This window comes from Hemitrygon akajei, unplaced genomic scaffold (genome assembly GCF_048418815.1).
Source record: "Hemitrygon akajei unplaced genomic scaffold, sHemAka1.3 Scf000173, whole genome shotgun sequence".
NCBI lineage: Eukaryota > Metazoa > Chordata > Chondrichthyes > Myliobatiformes > Dasyatidae > Hemitrygon > Hemitrygon akajei.
In genome coordinates, this window is record NW_027332059.1 from 761,035 (window position 1) to 783,012 (window position 21,978).

Genomic DNA, 21,978 nt, shown 5'->3' on the forward strand with positions numbered 1-21,978 from the left:
ACAGTTCCGGCATCAGGCACAATATCAAACACTCTGCTTCCGTCTCTGTATCAAAATGGATCATTCCTCCCCTTCATCAGTCTGTGACCTGGCTCAGTTTGGCTGTCTCCTTCGCATTCTGAGCATGCGCCACACACCCACTGAGATCACATTTAATTTACACGGCTGCGACTAGAGACTTTCTGATTATTATGTGTGACGGGGTCCTGAATCACCCCTATGAACTGTGTTTTCGAAAAGTGAGAGAGAGTTGTTGTTCAAAACCGGACACATTGTTATTAAGGGGGGGGGGAGGGAGAAGAGAGAGAGAGAGAGAGAGAGAGAGAGAGAGAGAGAGAGAGAGAGAGAGAGAGAGAGAGAGAGAGAGAGAGAGAGAGAGAGGGAGAGAGAGGGGGGGCAGAGAGAGAGGGGGGGCAGAGAGAGAGAGAGAGGGGGGGAGAGAGTGAGTTATGGTTTCTCTGCAAGCTTGTTTTGAATATACAAGGACACTGCCTGCTTGTGAGTTTTTTTACAGAGAAAGAGCAACGAGCAGCTCATGGGTCGCCATGGTGACCGAGGGCGGTGTTATTTGATGGACGGCTGATGAGATACATAGTGGGTCAGCTGATAGACCTACAGATACATGGTTTTGGACACTGAATGAGAAAGTGCAGTGTAGATAGACATATGGTGCAGGGTCACATCGAGTTACATTGTGAGGTCGAGTCCATTCTATCGGACTAGAGACCATTGATTTGGCTTATAGCCGCGGACGGAATGCCCTCCTTAAACCTGGTTCGCGCCTTAAGGCTTTTGTATCTCGTCTCCGATGGGAGCTGTATTTGCAGCAAGAATGTCCAAGTTGTGGGTATCTGAGTACATGGCCTGCTTTTCCGAGGCAGGGGAAGTGTAGGAAGAGTCCATGGAGGGGAGGCTTGTTTCTCTCATGTTCTCCGCTCTCCAAAGTTCTCTGCAGTTCCTTGCAGTCATAGGCAGAGCTGTAGCCATACGAAGGCGTGAAGTATCGACAAGAAGCTCAGAGACCGCGGCCTTCACCCTGCCTTGTGTAGCTGGATCCTGGAATTCCTGTCAGATCGCCGGCAGTTGGTAAGAGTGGGCTCCCTCACCTCTGTCTCTCTGACCCTCAGCACACATACCCCACAAGGTTGTCTCCTTGGCCCCCTCCTTTACTCTGTGCACCATGACTTGTGTCACCCCTCACAGCTCCAATCTGATAATTAAATTTGCTGACATTACATTGATTGACCTAATCTCAAATAATAACGAGACAGCCGACAGAGAAGAAGTCATCACCTCGACACTGTGGTGTCAAGAAAACAACCTCTCCCTCATTGTGACAAAAACAAAGGAGCTGGTTGTGGATTACAGGAGGAATGGAAACAGGAACCAATTTGAACATTTTCAAGTCTGTTATTGCACATTTTAATATTGATCATGACACAATGTATGTGATATACAGTTAATGACATAAAGCATATTTATAGATTGTTACTGACAGAGAATCGTATAACCTGTGTTCCGTGTGTTATCTGAATGTACTTGCCTGTGATGCTGCCACAAGTCAGTGTTTCTCTGTACCTGTACCTTCCCGTACTTGCGCACTTGGCAATAAATTCAACAGGACCTGAGAAATCTCAGTGAGATTTGATCAGTGATGATCATCTTGGCAGCTCGGTAGGTCGAATGTACGAGACAGTACACTGTTAAATGCAAAACCCTGAACAGTGTTGATGATCAGAGGGATCTCAGACTCCAAGTTCATCGCTCCCTGAAAGAGACTGCACAGATTGATCGGGTGGTTAAGAAGGCAAATGGCATGGTTGTCTTTATTAGTTGAAGCTTTGAGTTCAAAAGTCGGGAAGTTGTGTTGCAGCTGTTACGAGCCTGCGGTCGTACTGTGACTGTTTCTTTAAGAGCGCCGGCGTGAGGAGGCGGGACTATGACGTCAGTCACAGGCTGACAGCGCTAACTGTGGATTAATCATGAGAGAGAGAGAGCGATCTGCAGACAGGCTGTCGGTCAGTCGAGAGAGAGAGAGAGAGAGAGAGAGAGAGAGAGAGAGAGAGAGAGAGAGAGAGAGAGAGAGAGAGGAAAAGCTGATCACTTCAGTGTGTCGCAGCCGGGGCGTGGAACTCTCCTGTGCCACAAGAGTGGGTTGATCATCGGTACACGGAACCACAACGAATGTGTGTGACTGTCACTTCGTATAATCCATAGGAGTGGATTGTGGAATATCTTGGGGGACCGCTTGTGTTAACCATTGCCAGGGTATGTTGTGTGGCAACCCCGGTAGACGGTATTCCTGTGACAGGTCACTTTCGTTGATAACTCGTATATGGACGGATTCAACGGATAAGATCTTCGTTGACGGTTATTTTGAAGTAACGGCCTTTTCTCTACGTTTCACCCTGGATCACAAATATCTCTCTCCCATCATTTATTCCGTGGATTACTGAACTTTCCTACTTTACCATCTCAAGACTCTGAGCTTTGTTGCCTCAGGCTCGATAGTTTGGGAGTTATATTTACACAAAACACTGTTACCTTTCCTTTATTTCGTTAAGTTACTGTAAGTAGATACTAAAAAGAAATGGTTTAACATTAAAACCAGACTCCAGTGTGAACTCTATTGCTGCTGGTTCGTTTCTCAAACGTTACAGTTCGTGACACAGCTTTATAAAACAAGTTAGGCCACATCTGGAGTATTTCATAGTTCTGGGCGCCCCCATTCTTGGAAGGATGTCGGGGCTTTGGAGAGGGTGTGGAAGAGGTTTACCAGGATATTGCCTGTATTAGAGGGCATGAGCTATAACGAGAGGTTGGACAAACTTGTGTTGTTTTCTCCAGAGCGGCGCAGGCTGGGGTGAGACTGGATGGACATTTATAAGATTACGAGAGGAGTAGATACAGTGAACAGACGATATAATTTTCCTGCGGGTTGAAATGTCTGACACATTTAGGGTGAGAGGCGATGTGAACGGCAAGTTTGCTTCTTTACAGAGTGATGGGGAGCTGGATCTTTCTCTGGGGGTGTGAGACCCCACGGGTCACGTGATATCGTTTGCCCCTCCCATTTAACCGCAGGTGGGCAGTATCTGGGCGTCTGCGTCCGAGGCCCCGCCCTCCTAATGACGCAACAATTACTTCGCGCATGCTCACAGTCTACAGGCGGGCGGTGTGCTCGCTTTCACAGCGCTGAAGTACATCAGCTCCCGGATCGGCAAAGGGTTCCCGCCTCCTGGGTGGGGAGCCGGGGGTCGGGATCACTGTCTGCGGGCCGAAGATATCACTTTCCCATCGGTGAGTACTGAGACCGATCCCGAGTGAGGAGATCCGATGTTAGCCATGAGCTCCGAACCGTGGGCCAATTTCTCATTTAGTACCCAGTTATCTGGGCTCGTCAGAAATGTGTCGGCTTCACTGAATCTGCATTGAGCGATCCAAACCAGGAGCCCAGGCTGCCTATTTCCGCGGAATTGAAACGGACGTCCCGCGAACAGGTCACGTGAGGCTGTGCGCCGCAGATCTGCTCCGCCTTTCCCTTTGTGACGGACGATCACGTGGTGTGTGCCCACCGTCCGCGGATGGATGGTGATGCGGGATGGTGGGGGAAGTGGAGGGATGTATGGTGAAGTAAACCTACCGAATGCTGAAAAGCCTGGATACAGTGGGCATGGAAAGTTTGCGATTGACAGCACGGTGTCAGAGTAAAGATGCTTCCCTTTAAAACTGAGATGAGAAAAATTTCTTCAGCCAAAAGATGTCTGATTTGTGGAATTTGTTGCCACAGATGGTGCTTGAGGCTGCCATTTGGGTATATTTATGACAGAGATTAATATACTCATGATTGCTAAGTAGCTTCAGGGTACCAGGAGCAAGGCAGGAATATGGTGTTGGAATAAATCTCAGCCATGGTTGAGTGGTGGAGCAGACTCGATGGATCGAATCACCTAATTCTGTCCCTACATCTTATGTCTTACAATGACTGAATGATGACTCCTTCCTATCCCATATCAGGTTTTGTGACGTGTCAGGGACAGATTTGTTCAGTGGGATCATTATATTTGTCTTCAATGTTTAGAGTTCAGGGAGCAGAAATATTTTGTTCTCCTTTGTATTGTTAACATGGTTCGTTATCTCTCATGTTAAAGTTACACCTGCGGTGAGAGATTTATTGGAAGAAAAGCCCACAACTGGAAGCAAACCACGACTGAAGACGAGGGAACAGCAACACGTGAACCAGCCCGAGGATTGAGAGAACCAACTGGAGAGAAACCCTTCTGACTCAGAGTTTCCATTGATTCAGTCAGGAGAAAGTTTGGTGAGTCTCATTTACTCAAATACTGGTCCTTTAGACATCACATAACTGTACAAAGGAAGGTAGGGAATGATTGGAGTGAGCTGAATGTGCCCAGAAATACCAGTTATGCCTCTATCAGACCCAGTTGCAATCACTCCAGATCTGCTAATGTGCTGTCAGTAGCACGGCTCTTTAAACTCACACACATTCCCTCAGTGTTTGCACATTTGAAGAGCTTGTATCTTCTGAAGTAGCTTTTGGTTGGTTCTGAGTGTGGAGAGGGAAAGAGGGGTGTTTATATTTATTATCTTGCAAAAAGAAGTAATTGTTTGCAATTACTTGCTGCAAACTCACTACCCATACCCTGTACATTCTCAACAATATTAATTACATAGATGACAAGTAGCAATGGGTGTTACCCTGGGGAGCTCCAGGAGACACGGGCCTTGCCTCCAGTAAACAGCCTCCCATCATCACCATCTGCTTCCTACCATTGAGCTGTTCCCAGACTCTAGGCTCTGTGACAAACACAATGGTAGCAGCAGAATTAGACAGTGATTAACATAAAGAGAGATTTGTTGCTTCTTGAAAGCTGTCTGATGCAATGGACCAGATCCTCGTTTGCTCACAATGTAATCTGCCCTCGGAACCATCCTCCCGGGTCACACTTTGTCCGATAACCCACATCCCCAACCTCCCTCCACCAGCCAGTAGCCCCACAACTTTCCCCCCATTTACCCCACACCCGTACACACAAACAGATTCATGTCACCAACATCCACTCTCACTGCTGGGGAACCACAACTAACTGATCCTACTTTCCAGGCCCAGATTGTCCAGCCTTCTGTCTCCATCCCAACCCTTTCCCCCCCTGCAACCGACCTTCGATTTAGGTTGTCACGTAACCTGTAACCGGGTAACCAAATCAGCAGAAATGGAATGATACATTGGAGTCTGGTGGTACTGTAACTAAAGGTGTTTATTAATAAACTAAGTAATACAGTATCCAAAATGCAAATATACATATATAACAGGTTAGCAATGATAAATACAGAAGTGTAGGAATAAGAACCAAAACCAAGCTCTATCGTAGTCAAGGGGTAAATGAATAGTCTTAAGATAATGCAGAGTTCAGTTCAGTTTGGGTTGAGGTAGTTGCTGTTGTGACGTTGGAGAGAGAGAGAGAGCGAACGAGAGATGAGCGGAATCAGCAGGCAAACCTTCCGTTGTCTTCTTGTTCCTTTGACCTGTTGTGGTCATCGATTATGACCCTTCCGTTCCCGGCTAGACCGTTCTTCAGTGCTGGACTTGTCACCCAGGCGAGGACAGACACACACACAAGCCCCTACCGGCCTGCCTTCACACACTGTGAGCTTTGGACCGATTCCCCCGAATCGATCCTCCAAGCCCCCACCTTCCTGTGGGTGCAGAACACTCATTCACTGTCCAGTGGCGTGTCTGCCTGTGTCTCAGCAGACTCGTCTTTTATCTCCCCAGCTGGGGTTCCAGCCATCCATCAGCTGATCATGTCCATCAAACTGGGCCACTCCCTCCTGTCTCAGCAGGCATCTGGCATCACTCTGCTGTGTCAGCAAGGATTCACTCAAGCAGGCAAAGTCCTTGGGAGTAAAGTCAACAATCAGCGAAGAAGCCATAATTTTAAATCCTTGTGTCTCTCTCATTATCAGCATGTGCAGCATGGCGCCTCTCCCCATCTTTATCCCTCCCTCTCGTTAGCAGCATAGTTCACGGGGGGCCAACTCTGGACCCCATCTCCCCATGGTTTTCTCATCACACATAACAATGTAAACCCGAGATCCGCTCCTTCCTCATCGCCGCCCAACCAGGCTCAGAGCTCGTTAAGGAGCCTCGTGTGTGGTACCTTGTAAAACATATATGTCAAACTCAAGGCCCGCGAGCCAAATCCGGCCCACAGTGGAATTATCTTTGGCCCGCGAGATAATATCTAATTACTATTAAACCTGGCCCCAGTAATTGAAGCGCCTATGGCGTATGATATAGCTAATGCTGAGTTTATTCAGGTACCAGGTTTTCAGGGTTTTTAGTGTTTATTCGGCAGTCTTCATAAGAAACGGAATTTATAAAGTGAAACACTTTGTAGTTATAGCAGAGACTGAGATGCATGAGAGCAGGCTGAAAAAAACAGATGCAACGAAAGCTGCGTTCGCACGCGTCCGACTGATCCGGCCCGCATGAAGCTGCATTTTGCTCAATCCGGCCCGTGACCTAAAATGAGTTTGACACCCCTGTTAAAAGGTCTGAAAATCCAAGTGCAAAATATCAACCAACTCTCATTTGTCTACCCTGCTTATTATTTCTCAAAGCATTCCACCAAATTCATCGGGCAAGATTTTCCCTTGCGGAAACAATGCTGACCCTGGCCTATTTTATCTTGTGCCTCCAAGTAGGAGGCATCCTTAACAATCAACTCCAACATCTTTCAAACCACTGTCAGTCTAAGTGGCCTATAGTTTCCTTTCTTCTCCCTCTCTCCCTTCTTGAAGAGTGGAGTGGCTTTTGCAATGTTCCAGTCTTTCAGAACCATTCCTGAATTTAGTGATTCTTGAAGGATCATTAGTAATGCCTCCACAATCTCTCCCGCCACCTCTTTCAGAACTGTGTGTGTAAACCATCTGGTCCAGGTGACTTATCTGCCTTCAGATCTTCAGTTTCCAAAGAACCTTCTCTCTTGCTGTGGTACCTTCTGTACAGGTCCCACCTTCCCTGGAAGAGAGCCATGGAACCAAAAATCCTATTCCCCCCCCCCCCCCCCCCCCCACATGCCTGATGTCATGCATGGGTTTGCTACACCGGTGTCTAACATCATGTGTGTGGTACCTTACATATGTGGGTTATTCTCGTGGTTGTGCAGTTTAATCTTTATTCCGTTCAGACAAGGGAGTGAGATCCAGTGTCACGTCCTCTCATTGTGGGCGGGCATTTTTTCATTCACTCCATTCCACTGTTAAAACTTGCCGAAGTGCAGCCAATGTTTCAAGGTATATATCCCTATTAATGCAAGAAGGAAGCTGAGGAATTCCTGAGGAATAATCAGTTTACTTATAACAGCAGAATGGAAAATGTCCCTAGGCCTGGTGGTACGTTTTCTGTTTTTGTGTTTTCATTTATCTTCGACCCGATGGGTGGTTGAGAATTGAGAATGTCTGGTCTGGAGTTCTGGGAATCTTTAATTATGTTGCCTGATTTACTGAGGCAGCAGGAAGTATAGAGAGAATCCATGGAGGGGAGGTTTGTTTCCATGATGTGCTCAGTGAAGTCCACAGTTCTCTGCTATTTCTTGAAGTCAACAGAAGAGAGTAGCCACACAAAGGTGTGATGTATCCGGATGGGAAACTTTTTATGGTGTAAACTTCAATTCGCCGGAGCAATAACCACACCACAATCAGTTCATTATTTTTTTCACGAGTTCACTTTATTCTTTTCCATGAATCATGGGAAGTTCACATCTGCAGATGTGCAGGGCTGTCCGTACCACTTTCTACAGGTTCCTGCGATTGAGGGAAGTACAGTTCCCATACCAGGCAGTGATGCAGCCAGTCGAGATGCTCTCAATTGTCTCCCTGTAGAAATCTCTTAGGATCTGGGGCCCAAATCAAACTTCTTCAACCATCTGAGGTGAAAAACACAGCTGCTATGTACAGCCCATTTGAGATCCTTGGTGATGTTTATGTTGAGGAACTTAAAGCTGTTCACCATCTTAACCCCAGGTCCATTGACGTCATTAGGGGTTAGTCTGTGTCCATTCCTCCTGTCCTCCACAATCAGCTCCATTGTTTTTGTGCCAATGAGGAAGAGTTTGTTCAGACCAGTCAGATGTTGTTCAGACCTCAGATAGAGTCAGCAATCAAATGGTTGAGCATGGTGCGATGAATGTGCTGAGCTGTGTATATCACAATGCAAGAAGCATCGTAGGAAAGTCAGATGAGATCAGGACAGGGAATTATGATATTGTAGCCATTCTTGGGACTTGGTTGCACCCAACAGTCTGAGGGATTTAGAGGAACAAATTTCCAGAGAGATCGCAGACCATGCCAAGAAACAAAGGTTGATTCAGTAAGTGATTTTAACTTTCCAGATATTGTCTGTGACTTCCATACTGTAAAAAGACTAGATGGGGTAGAGTTTGTCAAATGTGCCCTTACTCAGTAGGTAGGATTCCCGATGTAGAAGTGTGCAGGAAGCTGTTAGGAAATGATCCAGGGCTGGTGACAGAAATTAGTGATCATAATGCCAGGAGATTCAAAGAAAATATGGAAAAAGAGAGGTCTGGATCACGGGTTGAGATTCTCAATTGGAGAAAGGTCAATTTTGATGGTATCAGAAAGGATCTGACAAGTGTGGTTTGGGACAGGCTGTTTTCTGGAAAAGGAGTACTTGGTAAGTGGGAGGCCTTCAGAAGTGAAATTTTGAGGGTGTAGAGTTTGTACATGCCTGCCAAAATAAAGGTTGCATGGTAACTGGTGCAGGGAACCTGGGTTTTTAAGAGATATTGAGGCCCCGGATATTTTGTTCCTCTAAATGCCTCAGACTGTTGGGTGCTACCAAGACTCATTAATGACTACAATATCATGATTCCATGCACTGAGCTTATCTGACTTTTTTTAGTTGTCTTCTGTTGGTTTCCAAATGCTTCCCAATAATTTTTCTCTTTTGTTTGCCCTCTCTTTGACTTTTATGTTGGCTTTGGCTTCTCATTTTAGCCACAGTTGTGTCCTCCTGCCTTTCCAATGCTTTCACTTCCTCGGATGTATCGATCACTCAGCTCCCGAATTGCTCCCAGAAACTCCAGCCATTGCTGCTCCGTTGTCACTCCTACCTTTTCCCTTCCAAACAAGTTTGTCCAGCTTCTCTGTCACAGAAACCTACAGAAGTTCAGTATGGAAACAGGCTACTTGGCCCATCTAGTCAATGCTGAAAAAGCATTTAAGCTGTCTAATGCAACTACCTGCACTGGGACCATCGCCCTCCATACCCCTACCATCCAGGCTCCCATCCAAACTTCTTTAAAATGGTGAAACTGAGCTCATATTCATCACTCATGCTGACATCTCATTCCACACTCTCACAACTATTTCAGTGAAGAGCTGTTCTACACGCTCCCGTTAAATTTTCACCTTCGCCACTTACCCATGATCCTCTGGTTATCATCCCACCCAACCTCAGTGGAAAATGCTGCTTGCATTTACCCTATCTGTACCCTAATAATTTTGTATACTTCTAACAAAACCTCAAAGCAATGTATGATTCCCTTGTTTATGTTTAGAGCATATTTTAGGTGAAAAGATGATGAGGGGCATTTTTGATGTTTATGTTTAGAGCATATTTTAGGTGAAAAGATGATGAGGGGCATGATGAGAGGCTTTTTCCCCCAGGTCTAAAGTGGCTAACATGAGGGGCATAGTTTTAAGGTGCTTGGAAACAGATACCGAGAGTATGTCAGGGGTTAGTTTTTTTACACAGAGAGTGGTGGGTGCTTGGAATGAGTACCGGCTATTTGTGTGAGAGTGTTTCAGTTACTGTGGGGCCAGGCACCCATGCAGCTCAGTGGGAGCAGGGAATAACACCAATGGACAGAGTCAAAGTGAGCCAGGTCACAGATTGGAGATGTTAGAAATGCCCCATTCTCATAGAGACAGGAGGAGCATCAGAGAATTTGATGGTCATTCTAGATACCAGCACTGTGCCCAGTTAGAAGATGACTTCTCTCTCCAACTTGGGTTGAAATTCACTGAAATGTTGTGAAGCCATATCACACCTTGACGAATCAAGTGATCTCATCTGAAATGTTGTCTGACACCCATTGACTTAGTAAATCTTAGTAAAACTTAGTAAATCTTTTTACAGGTTGAAAATGATGAGGAATTTGTCGACTGGAATCTCAAACATATCATGCCAGTTTTGCTGTCTCTGACCAGATATTTACGAAGTGGAGCAAGGGATTCACTTCATCTTCCTTCCTGTTCAGACTGTGGGGAGGGATTCACTCGATCATCTGACTGACTTCTACGCCCGTTATTTCCTGCCCAGACTGTGGGAATGGGTTCAGTTGGTCGTCTCAACTGAAGGTACATCAGCAGGTTCATACTGGGACAAGGCCATTCACCTGTTCTGTGTGAGAGAAGGGATCCAGTCGGTCTTCCCACCTGTGGACACAGCAGTCGGTTCACACTGGGCAGAGGCTGGTCATCTGCTCAAATTGTGGGGAAAAATACACTCGGTCATCTGACATAATGGCTCATCTGCGAGTTCACACTGGGGAGAGGCTGTTCAACTGCTCGGACTGTGGGAAGGGATTCACTCAGTCATCCCATCTGAAGGTACACCAGCGAGTTCACAGTGGGCAGAGGCCGTTCACCTGCTCAGACTGTGGGAAGGGATTCACTTGCTCATCTAAACTGAAAATACATCAGCGAGTTCACACTGGAGAGAGGCCGTTCACCTGCTCAGACTGTGGGAAGGGATTCCCTTGCTCATCCCAACTGAAGGTACATCAGCGAGTTCACACTGGGGAGAGGCCATTCACCTGCTCAGACTGTGGGAAGCGATTCACTTGCTCATCCCAACTGAGGGTACATCAGAGAGTTCACACTGGGGAGAGGCCATTCACCTGCTCAGACTGTGGGAAGGGATTCACTCAGTCATCTCAACTGAAGGTACATCAGCGAGTTCACACTGGAGAGAAGCCGTTCACCTGCTCAGACTGTGGAAAGGGATTCACTCGGTCATCTGAGCTAATGCTACATCAGCGAGTTCACACTGGAGAGAAGCCGTTCTCCTGCTCAGACTGTGGGAAGGGATTCGCTCGGTCATCTCAACTGAAGGTACATCAGAGAGTTCACACTGGAGAGAGGCCATTCACCTGCTCATACTGTGGGACAGGATTCACTCAGTCATCCTCCCTAATGAAACACCAGCGAGTTCACACCGGGGAGCGGCCATTCACCTGCTCGGACTGTGGGAAGGGATTCATTTGCTCATCTAACCTGAAGTCACATCAGCAAGTTCACACTGGTGAGAGGCCATTCACCTGTTCAGACTGTGGGAAGGGATTCATTCGGTCGTCGTACCTGATGGCTCACCAACGAGTTCACATAAGGGAGCGGCCGTTCACCTGCTCAGACTGTGGGAAGGGATTCCGCTGCTCATCCCAACTGAAGGTACATCAACGAGTTCACACTGGTGAGAGGCCATTCACCTGCTCAGACTGTGGGAAGGGATTCCCTTACTCATCCCAACTGAGGGTACATCAGCGAGTTCACACTGGCGAGAGGCCATTCACCTGCTCAGACTGTGGGAAGGGATTCCCTTACTCATCCCAACTGAGGGTACATCAGCGAGGTCACACTGGCGAGAGGCCGTTCACCTGCTCAGACTGTGGGAAGGGATTCACTCAGTCATCTCAACTGAACATACATCAGAGAGTTCACACTGGTGAGCGGCCGTTCACCTGCTCAGACTGTGGGAAGGGATTCACTTGCTCATCCCAACTGAGTGTACATCAGAGGGTTCACACTGGGGAGAGGCCGTTCACCTGCTCAGACTGTGGGAAGGGATTCACTTGCTCATCTCAACTACAGAGACACCAGCGAGTTCACACTGGGGAGAAGCCGTTCACCTGCCCAGACTGCGGGAAGGGATTCACTTGGTCATCTCAACTACAGAGACACCAGCGAGTTCACAGTGGGTAGAGGCTGATCACCTGCTCAGACCTTGGGACGCGATTCACTCAGTCATCTAGGTGTATGTAACTCTTGCTTCGGCTAGCAGCTTAATGTAGGGGTGATAGCCCCCAGCCCGGCCAAACTTGTGAAATCTCGTTTGGGTGGATGCTGTGTGATGTGTCCCCTGTTACAAATCAGTTCCCCGAAATTACAAACAGTACACAATATGCGATTAAACAATTGAGCTTTATAATTCTTACTTTGACTATAGGGTTAGTAAAGTAAACAAAGAAAAAGGGCCCTCTCTCTCCATTCACGTCTTCTCATCTCTCCCTAGCGAAAGACCACAAATTCTCTCTTCCAGACTCACAAGAAAGAATGTTTCTCTCATTGGATACCCCCACACTCCAAAACCCTGTTATCTGTAGTCTTAACCTAAACATTGCTGCTGCAGAGAAACCATTACCTCAGCAGTGAAACATTACAGAGAGGCCATTACATGAGCAGTGAAACCTTGCAGCATGTTACACTTGTGACACACTGGCGGGTTCACACTGGGGAGAAAGATTCAATGAGCTGCATGCTGGAGATTTGTCCATCACCGTTGCTGAATGTAATTTCGAGAGTGACTGTCGGTGCTGAACTCTGCAATTATTGCTGCTGCTCACCACACCCAGTTCTGCACCCTGGTCACTGGGAATGGGAGGAGTTTCTTCTTTCACCTTTAATGGGACTGGTGTTTAATATTCTGAATCTGAAACAAATAAATCAGTTAATTTTAAACTCTGTCTCCGGTACTGAAGTGAATTTATAACACACCTAGTGTACAGTAGAGAGTTAACTCTGGCCAGCTGGACCCTGCCAGTGATTCTGCTCCATGACAGTCCTTTTAAATCCTCCCCTGTACGGCCAAAACAGCATGGTTTTCCTCTTCCCAGCCAGATCTCTTGGAATTTTTTGGTGAAATAAGAAAGGTGGTGGGTGTTGTTTGTTTGGATTTTCAGATGGTTCTGAACAAGGTGCTGCAGCTGAAGCTGCTTAACAGGACCACAGCTCATGGTATATGATGTCTCTGTGCTGTTCCCGCTGGAGTTTAGAATTATGGCCGGGTTTCCTGACTACTGTAAAGCCAAGATAGAGAGGATATGGAGAGGATGTTCGCCATAATGCGTAGCCCAGGACCAGGGGTACACCCTCAGACTACAGGGAAATCAATTCATAAGAAAGATGAGGAGGAAGTGTTATGATATAATGTTTATTCAACATGGCCATGACTGATCTATGCTTCTGTGTCTATCCCTCTCTATCTCCACCTAAAATGTACCCAGTCACCCACCTACACTCAGATAGAGACACTTCACTGATCCTAAAGGAATTTACATGGAAGATTTAGAATTTTAGAAATTTCCATATGTCTCCATTTAAAATGAGTGGCCCTTTTCGATCCCTGTCAGTTTCTCTCTCACTGATCAACATGTCCCTTTCCCTCGTATATCTCCCCCGTCTCAATCCCTGGTTTCTATCCCAGTTTAACTCCCCATCTCTCTTCCCTCCCATATTCCCTCCAATCTCTCTCCTCCGTCATTCTCTCCCATGCCTCTTTCTGCCCCTCACTTGCTCCCCGTTTATTTCTTACCCACATCCATCTCACTCTACCCGCCATTCTCTCCCCTCACTGGTTGTTGCCACCATCTCTCTCCCCTCTGTTTCTCGCCTCTAACACTTCCCTGCCAGCTCTCCTCAGTCTTGCTCACTAACACTCCTAGTCTCTCGATTCTCTCTCCCTCTTTTTCACAACCACCACTCAGCCTGTTCTCTCCTCACTCCAACCCTCCCTCCCCCTCTTTCTCTATCTCTTCCTCCCCCTTCTCTCTTTCTCCCTCTTCCTCTATCTCTCTGTCACTTTCTCTCCCTCCTCTGCTTCATCCAACTCCAAACGCCAGTATGTTCCGATGTCACCAAGACTACTTATCTTGTCGATGTCACTGTCGCATATTGAAAGGGACGGGTTGCTATCCTGCAGTGAGCACGGGCTGAGATTCAGTGTCGGGGTGGGTGTGTGGTTTGTAGACAGAAAGGGGAGAAGAGAGGTGAGAGTCAGCGGAAGTTGGGGTGACTGGAGTAGGAGAGGGAGGTGAGGAAGTGGGAGAGGATGTATTAGGATAAGAGGGGAAAGGAGGAAATGGAGAGTGAGAGAAGATGGAGGAGAAGCAGAGAGGAAGGTGTGCTGAGAATTGAGAGGAGGGTGAAGGGTAGGGAGAAAGGGAGTGGAAGATAAAGTGAGTGCACTATGGAGAGGAGCAAGCAAGATGTTGAGGGAGCTGCACACACAGTGTTGAGGGAGTCCCATTCCCTCTGTCCTACTCACTGTAACTCTTCTAAGGATGTATTTTCATCAATGAAAACAGGATTCAACATGCTGCGAGCATGTACTATTCTGAACTGAAATGAAAGCTCAGACCAGAAAGATGAAGAAATGATCACAATCGAGCAGTTATTCCCTCTGGGGTGGTTACATGTCCTAAGATGGCTTTAGGAGCAAATAACACTCGCTAGGGGGACATTAAAGAATCTTGGTGGGGCGATAAGCCATCACTTAAGGCATCAGATCTGACCGACCATTAGTAGAGCAGGCACTTCCAAAAAAGGTGGTGGCGCTGGGACACAGGAAGAAGCATCACACTGCAGGCCTTGAGCATTCGTCATCACAACGCGTCTGACACTTGGCGATCTCGTCCGACCTAACCACCCTAGCAGACGTTGTTGCAGACGCATAAGTTAGTGACGGGGGTACTGGACTGTTCTCGACTCGCGGCACTGGGGCTAAAGTAGGTTGGGAAACTCTGCTAAAGAGGATTGAGTTAACCAATGGATGAGCATAACCGTCCACGGGTGAGATCCACCATCTGAGCAGACGAGGTGTCAACGTGAAGCGTCTGAGGACAGGCTCAAAACTGGAGATCTCTTCTCAGACGCTGAGTGGTTCCTTGTGTCAATAGAGGACCAGGCGGTTGACACAAAAATAACAAACATGCACTTTGAAAGAGTAACAAACTCAAGACGAAGTGTTGTTCCTTTCTCAGGCTCTGAAGCAGAATATGCCATTTGATTGCTCACACAGTCGCCATCAAGTGGCAAGCATCATTCATCAAAATCAGGAAGGAAGGTGACATTTCTCCCTGGAGTAGGAATTTGGGTGTTCCATGCAAATTTGCACAATTATGAACCAAATCCAGGAGTTCTGTAGTGTTAATCATTTCTCCACAACAGCTTTATCTGATACCAAGGACAAGTGCGAGATTTACTGTAAGCTCGTTAGACTGGTGACTTTCTTTTTCATTTCATCCTGACGCAAAAGACTGAAGTAACAAATGAGATGCTATTTTGCTGATTAGGTTTTAAATACCCTTGGATGCTCTCCCGCTTTATCATTACCGACAGGGTTGTGACGGTGACAGGGGCCGGAATATGCTGGGCAAATAAACAGAAAAGGTAGGGTGAGATAGGAGGTGGACGTCGCGGGCTGAAGGTGTGAATGTGTGTTTGCCTGTGTTGTCCTCTCTCGGGCTCTAAACCAGTTTTATTCTCTCCGCTGTCATGTTCTTCGGTGACCGTCCATCCTGCAGTGTCCAGATGGAAATCACGGCAACCGCCTCTTGAGAAGAGGTTAGATATTTTGTTTGTTAATTAGTTGAATAATTGTCGTGAGCGGATATTTCACTGCGCTGACGAACTGCTCTCTGAACTTGGACTGAGTTACCATAAATAATCACGTCTGTGCAGCAACTTAATATCATTGGTATGTATCCTGTGTGTTGAAGAAATGTATTCCAAATCATTCTAATAATTCTGATCCAATCCAGCAATGGTGCTATAAACAATTGGGCAACACCCACCGACCACAGGATGATGAAGCTCCCGGAGATGGTGAGAAGTAAGATCACAGACCTCCTCCTGCTCTCCATCTCCGGGTCACTGCGGTTCTCCGCCTTGCTCTGACCTTTCAACCCTTTTGGACGCCATTAGTCACCAAAATGTGTCTGACTGTCAGGTTGTTGAGGAGTATTTTTAACAAGAACAGGAGTAATGACGTTAGAACAGTAGTAAGACAGTCATATCCCACCCAGCCGGGATCCGTATAGTATCCCGTCTTTGGAATGCAGTCTCCAGGTATATTGTCAATCACTTTCACATGTTGCAATAGAAGAAGTAGGGCACATGATTCAAATAGACCAGAACACTGGTTGTTATCAGAACCACAGGCGCAGTTTTCCCGGTGCAATACTTTACTCTCCACCTCTGGCAACAGATGACGACAAACCGATCAAAGGTAAAGCTGACAGTGGACCAGACAGAGGAGTCTGTGGCTGTCTCGGTTAGGGCAGCAATCATACTGCATACGGGGGGTGATGGCCAGGAAAGTCCCAGGGAAGTAATAATAACTGAGCGACCACAATATCACCACAAAGACAATGGTCAGTAGATCCGCCGTTGCCATGGCCACCAGGTAGCGAGTGGGGCAGGTGGAGAGGCCGCACATTTCCCGGGACAGGATCACAGTCGCCGATAAATTCATTTGGGGGGGGGGGAACAGCAGAAGGAATCAATGAATTACTCTCTCACGCTCTGTGGGACAGAGATAAGCTGTAAAGAGAGAACAATCAAACCTGGCGGGCGCTCATTACTGGAGGTTTAAAAGGTTTAAATCGTGCTTCGCAGACTCAGCAATGGTGCGCAAGCAGGGAGAAAGGTTACATACTCGGTACTGCAAGAGGAGCAGGATTTGGGAATGAGGCACTGTCAACTGATCGCCAAGGGAGCTTTACGACCGATGTGTAAAGTTTGGATACCTCGGCACTTCCTTGATATCCTGGCACTCATCGCATGTCGCTACGCCCCGCTGCCTCTGAGGTTGTCCATTTACAATGTTCAAAGTTCGTAGCACATTTACTTCCTCTGTTCGCAGGCGTCCATCTCCTTTTCGACTCCGGTTTGTCACCTGCCCTCGCCGGCCCAGCTGGGCTCGCTGCTTTTAAATTCTGCAAATACACTTGGATGCGGTTCCTTCAAACTATGACAAGGGATCAGATCAGGAAGTTCGCATTTTCTTTTTATTTGCACATTCTTCCTGACCTGCTCCGAATTACAGAAGCATTATTCCAAATGGTTCGATGTTTATTTTTCCAGACCAGAGTATTGCATGTACTTTACCCCGTCAGGCATCTAACAGACACCTCTGGTTGGCGAAACCCCTCTTCACCGATAATAAGGCGTGGAAACAAACCCTTGTAAACGAAAACGCACAGCGACACGATTTGAATTTTCAAAACTCCCGATGGTCCGAGATTGAACACACAAGTGAATCTCACCAGGGTTTCGCTTTCCGCGTTCTATTCAACCTTGTAGCATTTCTTCAAACACAGCACAATTACGTTCAATTTTAAATTAAAGCATCTTGAACTATTGGTGCGGGAAAAAAAAACCGCCGTAGCCCCGGATGGTGCCGACCGTGCTGGAGAATTGGAGTTTATTTTGATAGCGGTTTTACCTTGATAAATCAAAGCTGCCTGTTATTTCCACAAAATATATCCATCTCCCCGATCTTCCACTCTACATCTGTTTCAGTTAATGTTTTTTTTTTTCTTTTCAGCCTTGTCTACTGACTAAACTGCAAGGAACCTTCTGACGGAACACAAGAGTTCTGTCACAATGACTGCACCACACTCACTAATACACCGGCATCACAACGCTGTTAGTGACTGAACGGATCCAAATACCGCGCACATTGAACTGCAAATATTAGTTCGCGTCTGTTCCTACCAGGGACACCAATAACGGCAACGATCAAGTAATATATCCTTCTCCTACTGTAGATAGTTTCAGGCATTCTGTGTGTGATTCACCCTGTATTCGAGCTGCCCGCGATCTCGCTGAAGAAACTCTGAGCTGATGTATCTCCACGATCATTCATTTATACTCACTCTAGCACGCTGAGTGTTCAATTGTATACAAGGCTGACGTGTTTTCCAACAGCTGGGGTAAAAATAAGCATGATTTCATTCAGGTAAAATCTCAAATATGATGAGGTATGGAGAGCTTCACACGAAATTGCAAAATCCCAAAGACGAAGAAATGATGAATCGAGAATTCAGTGAATGCTGCCGTGAAAGTCTCTCAGTGTCACCTCTCGGTTTCATGATTCTTATTGTTGATCTTGTCCATTCCCAGACTCCATAGACTTTGTCTGGATTATAGATCCGCTCTGGGAAATTGTCTCAGTTATCGATCTTTCAATAGAAATATTAAAAAAATATATGTTGTTTGTATGCTCCTGTAATATATTGAAGAACCTTAACCTGATATCGCGTCCAGACTTACGAAGATAATGGACGCACGAAAACCGTTAACAACAATAATCACAACACATACAAAATGCTGAAAGAACTCAACGTATAAGGCAACTTCTATGGAGATGAATAAACTGTCGACGTTTCGTACAGACGTGCCTTCTTCAGATTAATTAACGTTTAGTCCAGCATCTCGGCTCCAACAACAAAAAGCAGATTTTCCCAGTGGCCAAACATTTCAATTCCAATCCCCATTCCTGGTCTGAAATGTCGCACATCGTCTCCTTTGCTGCCACATGAGCAGCCTCAGGTTGGAGGAGTAAACTGCAAATATATTCTGTCTATGGAACCTCCAATTTTATGACATGAACACAGATATCTCGGCTTTCCGATATTTTCCCCCTCCCTTTTCCCTCTTCTTCATTTCACCACTCTGGCCTTCTACTCTTCTCTTCACCTGCCAATCACCTCACTTCGGTCCCCTTCTGCTTCCCTTTCTCCAATGATCCACTCTCTCCTATCAGATTCCTTCTTCTCCAGCTCTTTGCTTTTTCCCATTATCACCCAAGCTACATTTCGCCCACTATCCCACGCATCCAGTTTCATCTACTACCTTCTAGCTTGTGCTCTTTCCAGCTCCTCCCAATTTTCTTATTTTGGCATCTTCCCCCGTTTTACTCCATCCTGAAAATTCTTATTGTTGATCTTGTCCATAATTGTCAGACCATTATGCTCCCTGAGCACCTTCACAGTCGTAATTTTCACTGCACATACTTCCCTGATACTCTTGAATGTCCGGTATACTGCAGATGTCTTCCACTGTGAAGACTGATGCAAAATTCACATTCGGTTCTTCTGCCATCTCTGCGTCTCTCATTACATTATCTCCAGCGTCATTTTCTATTAGTCCTCTATCTACCCGCAATTCTCTTTTTCTCTTTAGTCGCCAGCTACCTTTCATAATTAATCTTTTCCTTCCTAATGACCTTCTTAGTTTCCTTCTGTAAGTTTTTAAAAGCTTCGCAATCATCTACCTTCCACTAGATCTGGCTTCCTTGTATGCTCTCCATTTTACTTTTATTTTATCTCCGAATTTACTTGTCAGTAACGGTAGTGTCCATCTTTCATTCGAAAATGTTTTCTTATTTGAAATATATTTGTCTCACAATTCCCTAATTTTTCGCAGAAACTCCAGCCATTGCTGCTCTGCTGTCCTTCCTGCCGGTGTCTCTTTCCAGTCAACTTTAGCCCGTTTCCCTCTCATGCCATTAAAATTTCCTTTTTTTCCACTGAAATACCGACACATTGACATTTAGTTTCTCCTTCTCAAATTTCAAAGTGAACTCGATCATATTGTGATCACTGTTCCCTAAGGGTTCCTTAACCTTAATCTCTTTTATCACCCCCGATCGTTACACAAAATCCAATCCAGCACAGCCAACCCGGTATTGGGTTCAACAACAAGCTGTTCGCTTGGACATTCTTCAGTTTTTCTCTCTTGAGGTCCAGTACTGGCCTGGCTTTCCCAATCGAATTTCATGTTAAAATCCCCAACGATTATCATGACATTGCCCTCTTGACACACCTTTTCTATCTCCTGGTGTAATTTGTAATCCAAATCCCGGGTGTTGTTTAGAGGCCCGTATACAATTGCCATTAGGGTTCATTTACCTTTGCCATTTCTTATCTCAACCCGTAGAGATCCTACACATTCCAATCCCTATGTCATCTCTTTCCAATGATTTAATATCATTTTTTATATATAGGGCTACACCAGCACTCCCCCACCCCTTGCATCTTTCCGATGCACCATATATCCTTGGGCGTTCAGCTCTCAATGGCAGCCATCTTTTAGCCAAGTTTCAGAGATGGCCACATCCTCATACTTGCCAATCAGTAGCTGAATTTAAAGATCGTCCGTTTTATTTCTTACGTTGCGTGCATTCTACTGCAACACTTTCATTCCAGTATTTCTTGCTTTCTGATTTAACTGCACCACGCCTCTATTGCCCTGTAGCTCATCCCACTGGCTGTGATTATGCCTCATCTCCAGCCTTTCTTTTCTATCATCTCTGTTGCACGCTATCCGTGACTTATTTCTGTTTTCCCCTTCCTGACGCCTATCACTCCGGTTCCCATCCACCCGCCCTCCCCCCCACCCCTTACAGCTCAATTAAGTGTTCCCGCGATGGTATTGGACCTCTTTGGGTTCGGGTGTAATCCGTCCTTTTCGTACAGGTTGTACCTCCCGCAGAACATGTCCCAATGATCCAGGAACCGGAAAACCTGCCCCGTACACCAGTCTCAGCTACTCATTAACATGCCTGATTGTGTTATCTCGAATCGTTAGCACGAGGTACAGGCAGCAATCTCGAGGATACTACGCTGCAGATCCTGCTTTCCAACTTCCTACCCAACTCCATGTATTCTCTCGTCAGGACCTCCTCCCTATTTCTACCTATGCCATTGGTACCAACGTGTACCAAGACTAGCTGTTCACCCTCTCCCTTCAGAATACCCTGCACCCGATCCAATACAACCCGTACCCTGGCACCTGGGTGGCAACACAGTATGCGGGTGTCTCTATCAGGTTGACAGAATCCCCTGTCTGTTCCCTCACGATGGAATCCCCTGTGAATGCCGCATTCCTCATATTCCTCTTTCCCTTCTGCACCACAGGACCACGCTCAGTGCCAGATCGCTGTGATCGTCCTCTGTCAGGTCACTTCATCCAGCCGCATGCAAAACAAGATAACGATTACTGAGGGGGGTGGCCACAGGGGTGCTCTCTACTATCTGAGCACTTTCCCTCGCTCCCCTAACGGTCACCCAATTATCTAACTCCTGGAGCCTCAGGGTGACAAATAGCTCCTCTCTATCTCCTGTTCACTCTCCCTAATAAGCTGTAGTTCATCGAGCCGCAGCTCCAGATCCCTAACAGACTCTCGGTGCACCTGGCGTAGATGTGACCATCTGTGAGACTGGAAGATTCCCAGTATTCCCCCATCCGACACGCAGAGAGAAATACTACCCTTACCGCCATGCTCTCTATTCCTCAAAAACAAAAATCATGTCTGGGTATATCTGTAACCGCTTCATGCTCCGCCCCTGTTTCTCCTTCTATGACATCCGTCTCACACTCCTCCCACGGTGCTCCACCCTAGGCATTCCCAAAATCCTTTCCTCCCACCAGTTACAATGGGTCACTATTACGAACACGTCTACCCCCCGCCATCCGGTTCCTAAATAGGCATTAAACCCATGAAACCACCTCACTTTTTTAATAAAAACACAAAATTCTGGCAGAACTCAGCAGGCCAGATAGCATCTATGGGAGGAGGTAGTGACGACGTGTTACTTCACTCCTGTTGAAGGGTTTCGGCCCGAAACGTCGTCACTATCTCCTCCCATAGATGCTGTCTGGCCTGCTGAGTTCTGCCAGCATTTTGCGTTTTCATTTATTTTCAGCATCTGCAGATTCACTTGTGTTCACTTTTAAAATATATATTATTTCTGTTTTTCCACTTTTTATCTGTTCAATACCGATATACCATTATTGATTTACTTACTTATTGTTTTTTTTTTTACCTTTTCTATATTATGCTTTGCATTGAACTGTTGCTGCTAA

At 46.4% G+C, this 21,978-nt stretch overlaps 1 protein-coding gene across 1 annotated transcript; it reads left to right on the forward strand.

Annotated features, from left to right (window-relative positions):
- Positions 1-3,143: 3,143 nt before the first annotated feature.
- LOC140724206 (uncharacterized) lies at positions 3,144-12,780 on the forward strand. Its single transcript, XM_073038695.1, has 3 exons — positions 3,144-3,300; positions 4,152-4,321; positions 10,187-12,780. Exon 3 carries the CDS (start codon positions 10,573-10,575, stop codon positions 12,028-12,030), a length of 1,458 nt encoding a protein of 485 aa, XP_072894796.1. The 5' UTR covers positions 3,144-3,300; positions 4,152-4,321; positions 10,187-10,572; the 3' UTR covers positions 12,031-12,780.
- The last annotated feature ends 9,198 nt before the right edge of the window (positions 12,781-21,978 follow it).

What these genes read in the sequence shown, in the direction of transcription:
- LOC140724206 (XM_073038695.1), top strand. Translation starts at nt 10,573, where the DNA reads ATGGCTCATCTGCGAGTTCACACTGGGGAGAGGCTGTTCAACTGCTCG.